Genomic DNA, 12234 nt, shown 5'->3' on the forward strand with positions numbered 1-12234 from the left:
TCGGTGTGAGGGTTGAAGGGGGAAAGGTCGTCGCAAACATGGCTGCTCCCCTGGATGACATGTTTTCCTTCTGCGTGGACTCCGGCAAAGTTGGCAGCTGCGTGGAAGTCAGATTTATAGACAACGTTAAGGTGAGACCGACCCCGTCGTGCCAGACTGGACGGACCGAATCAAAAGCGGTTCCCGGGCGCGGCTCTGCTTGCAGTCGCATGTCGGGTGTCGGCGTGCAGCCGAGCAGGGACAGGAAGTACTGGATAAACTCCACCATATATCTACTCGTTCGGTTCTCTGACACAGTCGGACAGTGATGTACCTGTTACTGTTCAAAACCACCACAAACGTTTTTTGTCCCCTCTCCATTTGTTGATGTAGTGTGGTTGTTTTAACGAAAAGAGTGCAGAGAAAACTTGTGGAAAAGGGAACAGCAGCTATTATTTTTCAGTACAAAAGCCATTTGGGTTGAGTGTCCATGAAAGAAGTCATGTTAGAGTTCCACGCAACTAGATCTGATGCCCCACAATCTTTCTGCTGAAGGGGCTGAACTCCCCTGTGAACTTGGGATTTACACTAAGAAGCCTGAAAACCAGGCTGCGTGCAGTTGTATTTGTCCAAATAGGTAAATGTTTGTTGGTGGACAATACTCGGGAGGGGAGAAGGGTAGTTTGGCCCTTGAAACTAGTCAACACAAACGGGTAATACACTGTTACAAGGCACTGAAGTAGAGGTGCCTCTCACCTCAGCCCGGAGCCCAAAACACCACATTATCCCACTCAGAGCTGTTTGTTATCCTCGAAGATAAGAAATCCTCCACCTTAAAGCGCACAGTTCTAGGGAGAGGGAGAGGAAAAAAGACAAAAGGTGATGGTATGATGGTAGGAGCAGGGCACCTGGAACTAACGCAAAGCTTTATAAGGAGAAACTGTCAGGGGTCCGAGAGATAAAGTTGATCAGAAGGTCAAAGACAACACAAGCAAAGTTAGGAAAAATAGGCAGGAGCTGCTGCGTTTGAATGACCGACAGGCTGCGTTCAACGATGAGGACTTTCTTTTGTCTTTCATGTTTTAGGGCAAGGGCCTCTTCGCGAAACGGAGCATCAAGAAGGGAGAGACCATTTTCATTGAGCGGCCTCTCGTCTCTACCCAGTTCTTGTGGAATGCTTTGTATAAATATAAAGGTGACATGTCTCCAAAGTGCTGAGTTCTTAACTGGCTTTTAGAACTACATCTTGCACCAATTAACAGGGGAAGAGACTGATGTTGTATTAACAAACCACTCAGTTTGCGGATTATTAGGTACACCGAGCTAAAGCTAACGGAGTCTAATACAACAGTCCTGCCACAAATCCTCCCTTTTAATGAAGGCTATCACTTTAAGTTGGTGTTGAAACTGCTCAGACAGGTGTTGATTCAACTTTATGGTAATTTCGGAGGATGTCGTTTGTGGTGCAGATTGAACTTCGTTGCATGACACGGGGGGGGGGCTGTTATTTAGCCAACCTTCGCTGATATAAAAGGGGTAGATAAAATATTACACACAGTATAATACAGTACAATTCAACAAATTCTGCATTTCAGAAAAAAGGGGATACCCAAAAGTAAGTTTGTGTTTCATACTGGTTTAGTTCTTTTTGTCATATTCAGAGAGTTATGAATATTTCGGTTTTACCTTCGATGATCATCTTACTTTTGAAACAGGAATAACAAGCCTGTCAGGCTCTGCTGGTAGTGCTCTGGGGGCTGTTCTACGTTAGTTGTTTTTTTTTTTTTTTTTTTTTAAAGATCTTGGTTACAAAACATACAAACAACTGTATAAATCTTGTGTGTGTTCAATGTTGGATTATGCTGCAGGGATCTGGGGTTGTCACAAACAAAACTGATAAAGTGCAAAACAGAGCTATGCATTGTTTATCGGGTGTACGTGAAATGGCCCCAAAACTGTTAGCATGCTGTGATTGAGGGATTGGTTAATTAACAAGCCTGGTTTACTCTGTTATTTGAAAATTATCAAGAAAAATGGTCAGAAGAAATATTAAACAAACCAAAACCGAGAGAAACTAATATTACTAAGCCCACTTTAAATTTGCCTCTGAAGGTAATATACATAGTGTCTTGTAGGCCAATGTGGACCGGGCACCTTAAAAATATTACATTCATTCCTCATTCATATTCAACAGCTCCATAAACCGCAGCCTCCAACATCATCATTCAGTTGAATCAACACGTCTCTAAAACAGTTTCATCACAAACTGAACATTATAACCTTATTGAAGGCAGGAATTGTCAGAAGACTGTTGTTGGCCTGCAGTAGTTTTAGCACGGTGTACCTAATAAACTGAAACTCAGTTTATATTACAATATATTTTTGTACATGGGGCAACAAAGGCAATGTCTGTTTTATAAGAACATGGACTTGACACATACCGAATAAAGCAGGGTTTTAGGAGGAGTTTGAGAAAGAAGCTTTACTATCTGAAATGAACAAGGTCTGCAGTGAGGGTTTAACCTCTGCTCTTCTGCTCCACTGCCGTGCTGCATCCTTTTAAAGCCTGTGAGTACTGCTTACGTGCTCTGGAGACTGCAGAGGAGAATGCCAGGAGGCTCAGCGGCATCCCTGGACTCAGCCTTCCTCACCCTGAGCTCTGCCGTGTTCGACCAGAGCTGCACCAAGCCTGCCCCCAGTGCAAGGTCAGTCTGATCACGAACGGAGGAACTGATTTTCCACTTTGACCGAAAGGCCTTAACTTTTTTTTTTTTTTTTTTTCTTTTTCCAATCTTTCTCATTTAAAAAGAAAAAAAAGCTGAGAAACTTTTTTTTTTTTTTTTAAAGTGTTCGGATCAATATTGTGTATGACAAGAAACCTATTGATTTTTAAATGAGCTGTGGTCAGGGTAGAACCTCCACTATCAGTGGTCGACGCTGTGACCAGCTGATCAATTTTTCGTGGCCGGTATTGGTACTATGGCTCAATAAGCCAATCTGTCTCATTTTTATTCTCCAAAGTGAAAAACTGAGACGACTGTTTATCCTTGGTGGTTTCTTTGTATTTGTAGTAATGTATATATGTATAGGACACATGCAAACACGCTGTGTTTTTAACTGCAAAAAAGCGGCACGCGTGTAATTTTCCGATTTGGGTTCCCGAAGCTAATAACAACTTATTCATAGAGAACTTTTCAAGAGACTTTTTTTCACAGTAGACATAAAATCAATGGATGTAAAGTGCAATAAAATACAAATAGTAGTCAGTCACCCCTGGCTACAAATCAGATTACCGATTTGAAGGATTAAGAAGACAAACAAATAATTTCCTGATTACGTCTGTCTCACACAATAGATGTTGGTAAGTGATTAAGACCTGTGGTTTCCAATAACTGGTTAAGGATATGGTGCTGCATGGAGTGACGCAGCCAGAGGGAGATCAGAAATTGACTATTTGTTTAATGTTTGGTTTTTTTTGTTGTTTTTTTTTTGTACCTGTCACTTCAAATGGTTTTCATTTTCCATGTGTCATGATCGGTTGTGAACTCCTCTCGCTCTGCTGCAGGTGATGTATTGTAGCAGTGAGTGTCGGCAAGCTGCGGCAGATCAGTACCATCGGGCCCTGTGTTTGGGTCCCTCCCAGGAAGATCCGGACCACCCTGTCAACAAGCTCAAAGATGCATGGAGGTGAGGGAGAATTTCACACATACACACAGTGGCCACTTTATTAGGTACACATGTAGACTCTATTGCAGTCCGATACAACCTCTGCCATAAATTCTATCTTTTACTAAATTTCTGAAATGCATAAATACCATTAATATGCTCATTACTGAGGATATAGTCAAAGATGGTGTTGTGCTTGACTATATTATATTCAGTGGTCTCTCATTTTTCATCCTCCCTATTTACATACATGAGGGATTGTACAGGTGTATCTAATAAAGTGGCCACTGAATGTATTTTTCATTGTAAACCTACGTGAGCACACTGATTTCCTTTTTTTAAAAATTTCACACACTTCAAAGAAGATCATTTGTCTCCTCACCAGGAGCATGCATTATCCTCCAGAGACCTCCAGCATCATGCTTATGGCCAGAATGGTAGCTGTGGTCAAACAGGTGAGTCTCCGATTACTTCCAATTATTGGGTATACATTATGTGGTTTGTGTGTACTAATCTTGCAGGAATCCATGCAAGGAAAAAATATCAAGCGCAGCAGAGACACTTTGCTGTAAAAGACAAGAACATGCTGCATGTAATTAGATTTTTTAAAATTTTATTTTATTGCCCACTCCCCGTTGTTCCATCAGTTTTTAATTCAAGGTTTGTGGTGTTAATCCTTGCTTGAAATTAACTTTGCCATGACTATTACAAAGAAGAAGGGTAGCTGTGAAAATTATTCTTGTATAGTGACAAGTGGGAAGATGAATTTGTTTTTGTTTGTTTTTTTTTTTAAACAGACTTTCCTCTTAGGGTTGTCACCTGACTGACAGTGAACAATGATGATAATTTGATGTACATATTGATTTGAAAACATTGAATGTGGCACTGCAACTTTAAACCGAGAGAAACCAAATATATACCATGGAAATTAAGATGAGGCAGTTTTCAAGTTTATGGAAGTTGAGATTCTTACAGTACAAACATGATTTGCAACAAATGGCTTCCTATTACAGGATTTAAAAAAAAAAAAATCTCTGAATCTACTCACACGCACATACCATCAGTAATTTAGTTTGCTCCAGTTATCAATTGACCCTGTCTTTTTAATAACACTTATCCTTCCTAATAAGCAGCAAAACATTAGGCATGTGTAGCAAAGGAATATGGCACAGTGTCATTAAAATACATTTTAATAACCAAGCAACACGGTATTAATATTGGTTATGTTGTCCAGGCTAAAGACAAAGCACACTGGCAGAAGCTGTTTTCTCACTTCTGCAGCCGGGCAGCGAACGAGGAGGAGGAGATTGCCCATAAGCTCCTGGGAGAGCAGTTCAGAGTGAGTTGTCGTCATGTTATTTCTGCTGGAAATATGAAGCTGTTGAGTTGCAAAATATATTAAGTGTGGCAAGTTCAAAGACAGTATCCTGCTCTCATGGCAATTGCAATAATTTACGGTTCAATAAGCAAAGCATGACAGTGTTACTCTCTCCTGACGTGTTTCCCATGGAGGCCACCAATGCTTATGATGTATGTTTTCTGTCGTTTAAATTTATTTATTTTACGCTGTTTCTGTAGGGGCAACTGGCATTGTTACGCAGCCTTTTTGCAACAGCACTTTATGATGATCATCTCAGTCGGGTAAGAACATCTCAAATGTAGCTACCACGTGTTGTTTTTTTTGGTTTTTTTTCATGTTTTCAGTCCATTAATTGTCATTTACTCAATTCATTATTTCCAAGTGCTGCACAGCTGCCAGTGATATCTCAGAGCTGACAGTCTCTGATTTTATTTGGGCTGCTTTGTCTCCTAAATGTTGTCCTAGCTATTAAATCACCTTTATTATAAATGTCATGAAATGTTTTTCAGCATACCAAATCTGAATATTTGCTGATTTTTTTTTTATTTTATTTTTTTATTAAAAACGGATTCTTTCTAGAAAAAAACAAGACATTTGAAGAACTCACCCTGAGCTCTGGGAAATTTTGAGGGGCATTTTTCATTATTTTCTGACATTTTATTGAACAAACTATTGCTGGCAGATTAATTGATAGTGAAAATAATCTCTAGTTGTGACCCAATTTGAATTTACAGCGATATAAAAGTGATAAAAGCAGCAAATCCTCCCACCGGAGAAGCGAGAACCAACGAATAGTGTTTGCATCGTAAGTGAAACAACTACTTGATTATCAAAATAGTTTGCAATTCATTTTTTATGACTGACCAGTCACTTAAGTAATCATTTCCAGAATTAGGTCTGCAACTAATTGGTTACTTGATTAATCTATAAAATATCAGAAAATTGTAAAAATACACATTATTTCCCAGAGCCCAAGGTGATGTCTTCAAAGGTGTAGTTATGTCCATTCAACAATTCAGACCCCCAAATTATTTGATTTATAATGAAATCCTCACATTTAAGATGCTTTTACCAGCAAGTGTTTGGCATTTTTGCTTGAAAAGTGACTCAAACGATCAGTTATCAGTTGTATTAATAGTAGATGATTCATTTTCTGTCGATTGACTAATGCTGAATAATGTTTCTATGCGTACATAACTATAAAGTCAATGTATAGAAGTGCAGTGATGCTGTAGCTGACCCCGACCCCTTACCTCAGTACAAAAGGGTACTAAATAAAATGGAGAATTTTCCCTGCATGGATCAGTAATGGTACGATTGTATTGCAGTGGTTCGTTCCTGAAGGTTTCCGCTCTCTGTTCGCTCTGGTGGGAACCAACGGACAAGGCATCGGCACCAGGTAAACACTCTCCTCTCTTGTCCACCACTAGAGCTTACCAGCCTTACGCTGGACCTCAAGCTTCTCTCTTTCGTGTTCTATTTTTGTCTGTTCAATTCCAGCTCCTTGAGTCAGTGGGTTCATGCCTGTGACGCACTTGAGCTTCCTGCCCAGCAGAGGGAGCAGTTGGACTCCTTTATCGACCAGCTGTACAAGGACATTGAGAGAGGTAATTTTTAAACCAGTCTTGCAGTATGTTTATTGGAGTAAATTATTTTTTGTCCCAAACGAGCGGATTTTCATTGATCATATTATATGATTGAGTTTTATTTTTGTCAGTGTTGCAGTTTGACCCAATGACATTACTGTGATTATCATGCAACCTGTGTGTAGATCTCAACGAGAGGTCAGGAATGTGCATAATTTGTCTTTTTCTCTCTGTAGAAACGGGGGACTTTCTAAACTGTGAGGGCTCTGGACTTTTTCTGCTTCAAAGCTCATGTGAGTGCAGATGCTGTCCATGTTACGAGCGCTGCCACTTCAGTTCAAAGACGCTGTTATTCTGGTAAAAAAAAGGCCATCTGATGACTCTTTTTCTTGTTCCGTGTTGACTCTCTGACTCCTGCAGGTAACCACAGCTGCCTACCCAATGCAGAGGCATCTTTCCCTGACAACAATTTCCTGCTTCACCTCAGTGCCCTCAGTGACATCATCCCAGGAGAGGTCAGCTGACACGTCTGGGTTTGGAGTGATAAATTCTGGCCTGGGATAGATGGGACAGAACATCCTTCTCTAGCTTTGTGTTCTCCCTTGTCAGATGGTATTAGGAGGCTGAGACTTTGAGGATTGGACTGGTTTTGTCAAGCTGTCAGAAAGATTGAGAAGCCTTGCGTCTGCGCGGCACAGTAATGTCACAGCAGCCGTGCTACTTTCACAGCAAAGCTCCCGTTTGAATGCTGGCTAAGACAGGAACGCTTTGTATAACATTTCACCAGTAGAGAGAAGGAAGGACAGAGCAACTTCCTGCATGGGGCGGGGGCATTTGAAAAATACCAGTATCATGTTTGTGGGATTAAACTGTTAAAATTTGTAGCGTCAGTAACTTCATTCTATTGATGTTGGGCTTCTTCAGCCAGTTCAAGTGTTTTGTTTTCTTCAACTTTCAGGAGATCTGCATCAGTTATTTGGACTGCTGTCAGCGGGACCGAAGCCGTCATAGCAGACACAAAATTCTGAGGTAAACATCTGTAATCTCTCGGATTAATCAGTTTAATGGGGGGGGGGTCATACTCTTGCGAATCTGGATCAATAAAAAGCCTCCCAGACAATAATGGGCACTCTTAAGGCATAGATTATAGGGGTCTGGTGGCTACTCCTGTGCTCACGCGCATTGATCAACATGATGTCAATTCATCTTTGAATTACACACCAACACTCAGGGGGGGGGTAATTCTCATCTTTGAGAAGGTGCAGTTGCACTCCAGGTTGTTGGTGTGAATCTCCCTATGTCCCACATATCACGCCAGCTGAAAGTATTAAATGCACCAAACTTTCATTTGCTCTAGTGCACAACGGTTGCTGAACACCCCCAGATTTTCTGAACAGCAAAGTGTAAAATGCCTCTGATTAATTCCGCTCCTTTTAGAGGTACAACAATGTGACTGGCAGAACATTTTCTTCCCAGGGAGAACTACCTGTTTGTCTGCTCGTGTCCAAAATGCGTCTCCCAGATGGATGAGCTGGATGTGACATCAGAGGAGGAAGAGGAAGAAGAAGGCGAGGCAGAAGGCGAAACAGAGGGGGATGAGATGGAAGATGAGATGACAGATGTCTGATGAAAGACTTGCCCATATTGTTCACAGCCGTTCCCATTCCTGCCACCGTGCGCAGTGACCGCGAAGCCCAGAAGAATAAAGACTAGTCCAAAACCATGATCTGCATTTCACCAGAAGTGTCCAAACATCTTATGATCAACACATTTCATTCATTCTTTGTCCAGTTAGAGATCAGCTACAGAAAGAGTTCCCTTAAATGAGGTACATGTGTGCAGTATGTATGTGTCAGTTTTAGGTCAGTGATACGTTTTTATTGTTTTTGCTCTACTTAAGCACTCTGGGGTTTTAAATACAGCAAAGACAAGTTTCAGGGTTTTTGGGGTTCACATCGATATTGGGTGAATAGTATGGGATTGGTAGCCATTTTTACCCTTCGGGGTCTATGTATAAAAGGACACTACAGTTCCCCTCAGATCTATTGAAATTTTTAGAGTCCTGTGTTAATTCTCTGCGGCTTTGTCACTATGAACAGCCCATTACATTACAGCCATTTCATTCGTGGTTAGTTTATAAACTATTGATTAGAGCAGCTTTAAATTAAAGGTAAAAGTCAGCACTTTATCCCTGTAAGTTAGTGTCATTTGAAATCAAATGTGGAGGGGTACAGAGCCAAAAACAAAACTATCATACCTACTTACTGAATGGACTGTCTGACTTCCAGGTCCACTAAATACAATTCCGAAGAAGAGTTATAATTTCTTGTTCCTGACTAACTCTTAAAGCAAAGTGATTAAGCAAAGGATAATTGGTTCTCAGGTGTTTTTTGCTCTACTTGTACGTTTCTTACAAGTCTATGCATACTGTACTGAAGAGGCTTTTTATTTATAGTCTGTTGTAATTACAGTCCTGTCATATGGGAGGCATCCAGCTAGTGAAATACAGTTTGGTTTTCATACCATGATCTATGGGGTTAAGTTAAACCGTACATAATGTATGATATAGACCTTGAATGGAAAATTGCTTTGTCAGTAACTGTTTGCCCTTTGTTGAGAACTGTATTTCAAACCGCGGTTCCACATGAGTGAAATTGCTGCTGCTACCCACACCTGCATCAATATTACAACAGTGACCGTAATCACAAATCCCAATATTTTCAGTTACTCAGCAAAGATTGGAAATATTGAATGAACATTCCCAATTTTCTCAGTTGGCATTCAGCGCAGTGGCACAGGAGAACATGCCTTTGTAAGTCACAAAAGTATAATTTAAATATACGGGCAGCAAACAGGAGCCTAGCAGTTGTCGTTCTTACTACTCTGGCATAAACGATTGAAATTGAATGTCTGTTGAGTCGTTCCTTAGTGAAATTGTCTTCACTTATCATTGCTTTTTTTTTTTTTATGGCTGCTACACTCCAGGCAGCTTTTTGCTGTACGCACTTTTAACTTGGTACATACAGAACCAATAATAAATATATTTCATATCATCAATCATTAAGTCGATTAAATGAGGTATTCTACTGCTAATACCTGCCAGTCAGTCACTTTCCACACTAATAGTACGTACATTCTAATTAGTGCTAGCGGATAGTGGATAAGAATAAGTCTACAGTAATAGTGTCTTTGCATTGTTAAGCATAATCCTCTGCTTTTCCCTCGTACCTCCAATCATCTATGGTTGACATTTTTCCATTAACCTTCTCAGTTTACGCTACTACGGTCCCCAGTCTTTGCTGCACTTGCATCATATGCTAATTCACCCAGGATGCACAAAAGAGAAATGGAAAAAAAGAGCACATTATGTCCATGAAAGGACGCACACCTGGGACCCAGCACGGCAGGAGGCTGGACCTCTGGACACATCTTCCAGTTGAGACTCCCTCACCATCGGCTGTCATCCTCTGAAGCCCTGCCAGAATTACTGCAGGGGCTCTAACTTTTGAACGCGGACTTTGGTGCGGCAGCTCACCGCAGGCGGTCAAGCGCGGGCCGGAATTCATATGGTATAAGCCTCTACATCACACAGCACGGCTGGGACAGCAGAAAGGTCTGAGTCCAGAGAGGAGTGGGCCAGATAAAGGCTCATTTGAGGACTGAGGGGGCAGGAAGTGAGGCAAGTGTTTGAGGAAAGGAAAAGAAGTGGGGAGCGCTTTAAGAAGGCCAGTTATTACTATGCAGAGAAAGAGTCTTTTATTCAGTACAAAACGCTTCATATACATTTCAAAGACTACAATGATCTTAAAGTGGCATATTACTGACTCTTAATTATTTATGAGAGAGATAATAATGGCATTTTTCCAATTTATGTGCAGAATATGCAGTTTTATTTATTACTTGTAAGACTTGACTACACATTGCTATATCAAAGGTTTTTAAATCTCAGACAGCTCATGCAGTTTCCCTCCAAAATCTATACAGGGTTGAATAAAATGTGACTGGGATTTTTCAGTTATGGGCTGTAAGGTGGGGAATAACTCAGATAATTTGAGCAAAATGTGACTCTTCTTACAACTGACTTCATGGATAAAAGACTTTTTTTTTTTTTTACGGCTTTTAATTATAGATTAATCATCACTTTTTCAATAATTGTTGAAATATTTAGTTTAGAAAATGGCAGAATATAGTCAGTCACAACCTCCTAGAGCCCAAGGTGATGTTTTCAAATTTTTAATCAATACTGTACTTACTTGATTAACCTAAATCGTTGCCGATTCATTTGACTGATTTTTTCTGCTCTATAAATTTTAATAGATTATTTTCAGTATGTCGTATCCCCATCCTCATCTATTAGATATTAGATGTTCTTCCACTTCTCATTATTTTTTACAGTTTAATGTGCCTGCTTTGTTGATTTTTGTCAGTTGTCCTCAAATTAATAGGTTTTGTATTAAATTATGTACAAACGCTTGTAAAAATAATTGGTCAAGTATGTAGTTTAACCTTTACACACAACACTTCGTCTCTCTTGAGAATTTTCAGCAACCTGCCGTTGATTTATTCACCGAGGTTTAAAGGTGGACTGTGCTGTTTATGGCTGCTAGTGTGAAAGTTGTATAACTGTTTCACATTGCGTGCCTGAAGTGTGCAAACTATGAACTGGACTCTTGATTTTAGACCTGAGCAAACCGACTCTGCTTGAAACAGACTCCATATGGAAACAATCTCCAACCTACATTAGTGCTGTCCAGATTGGTTACCACAATGGATACCACTGCTGCCTTGGAGGGCGACTCCAGAACCGGAGTGATGAACGACTGCTTCATGTGAAATCAGCCTAACCGAAGTACGGTTATTGCACTTTAGCTCACCCTGCATAAAAAATAAACATGAGAAAGAAATACAGTTTAAGAACACAAACACGGTTGTTGAGGGAGCTGCTGGGTTTGATCAATGTTTTGAGATTTCTGTGGTTAAGTTCTGCTCAAATCATTTCCTCGGTTAAAATGAAAATGGTACAAATTGTCAACAGTACCTCTGCCATGTAGTCATCAGGGATACTTTTGAAACATTGTGGGCTGCCCAATAACCTCACATTCATCTTCAGGAAGAAACGTTTAGGACCTCAGTGGCGTCATAAATCTTGTGGCGCAGCCTGAGCCAGTGGAAGAGAACATAAAGAATTGAGTTGTGAATCATCAAAAGACGGCTTGAGCATCACAAATGTTTTGACAGGATCTACGGTAAAACACTATGTTTCTAACTATCTGACAGAGAGGACCCAAGAAAAAATGCTAAAAGATTAGAGAATTTATTAGTTGCTTCATTTGTGAGACTTGTGAGAAGCAAGAATGTGAGTCTTTTTGGCAAACAGAAAACTGTGCAAAGACTGGAGAGCTGAACTGAAATTATTGTTCACTCTAGAAATTCTGAGCTTATTAGTTGAAGTAATCTGTGTCACCTTTTTGTTTTTGTTTGTTTCCAACCACAACCAGGGATTTATGGATTTTTAGCCAGGCTAGTGGCTGTAGGGATGGTAATATGTCCACCACTTTGGTCAAGACTGAAATATGTCAACAACTGTGGAATCCCATGAAATTTTGTACAGATATTCATTGTCTCCGGAGGACGAAGCCTACT

At 40.3% G+C, this 12234-nt stretch overlaps 1 protein-coding gene across 1 annotated transcript; it reads left to right on the top strand.

The window, feature by feature from the left end:
* Positions 1-9498, top strand: smyd5 (SMYD family member 5). Its single transcript, XM_040120565.1, has 13 exons — positions 1-131; positions 1066-1174; positions 2545-2684; positions 3545-3666; positions 4031-4100; positions 4880-4984; positions 5224-5286; positions 6334-6404; positions 6506-6612; positions 6828-6884; positions 7012-7106; positions 7550-7620; positions 8068-9498. The coding sequence occupies exons 1-13, from the start codon at positions 39-41 to the stop codon at positions 8216-8218; spliced, it is 1254 nt and encodes a 417-aa protein (XP_039976499.1). The 5' UTR covers positions 1-38; the 3' UTR covers positions 8219-9498.
* Positions 9499-12234: the final 2736 nt, after the last annotated feature.

Source organism: Xiphias gladius, chromosome 23 (assembly GCF_016859285.1).
Source record: "Xiphias gladius isolate SHS-SW01 ecotype Sanya breed wild chromosome 23, ASM1685928v1, whole genome shotgun sequence".
In the NCBI taxonomy this organism is placed as follows: domain Eukaryota; kingdom Metazoa; phylum Chordata; class Actinopteri; order Istiophoriformes; family Xiphiidae; genus Xiphias; species Xiphias gladius.

Coding starts and splice junctions, on each gene's coding strand:
- smyd5 (XM_040120565.1), top strand. CDS start 39: ATGGCTGCTCCCCTGGATGACATGTTTTCCTTCTGCGTGGACTCCGGC. Junction 5,287..6,333: donor ATGATGATCATCTCAGTCGG/GTAAGAACATCT, acceptor ATTGTATTGCAG/TGGTTCGTTCCTGAAGGTTT. Junction 6,885..7,011: donor TTTTCTGCTTCAAAGCTCAT/GTGAGTGCAGAT, acceptor TGACTCCTGCAG/GTAACCACAGCTGCCTACCC.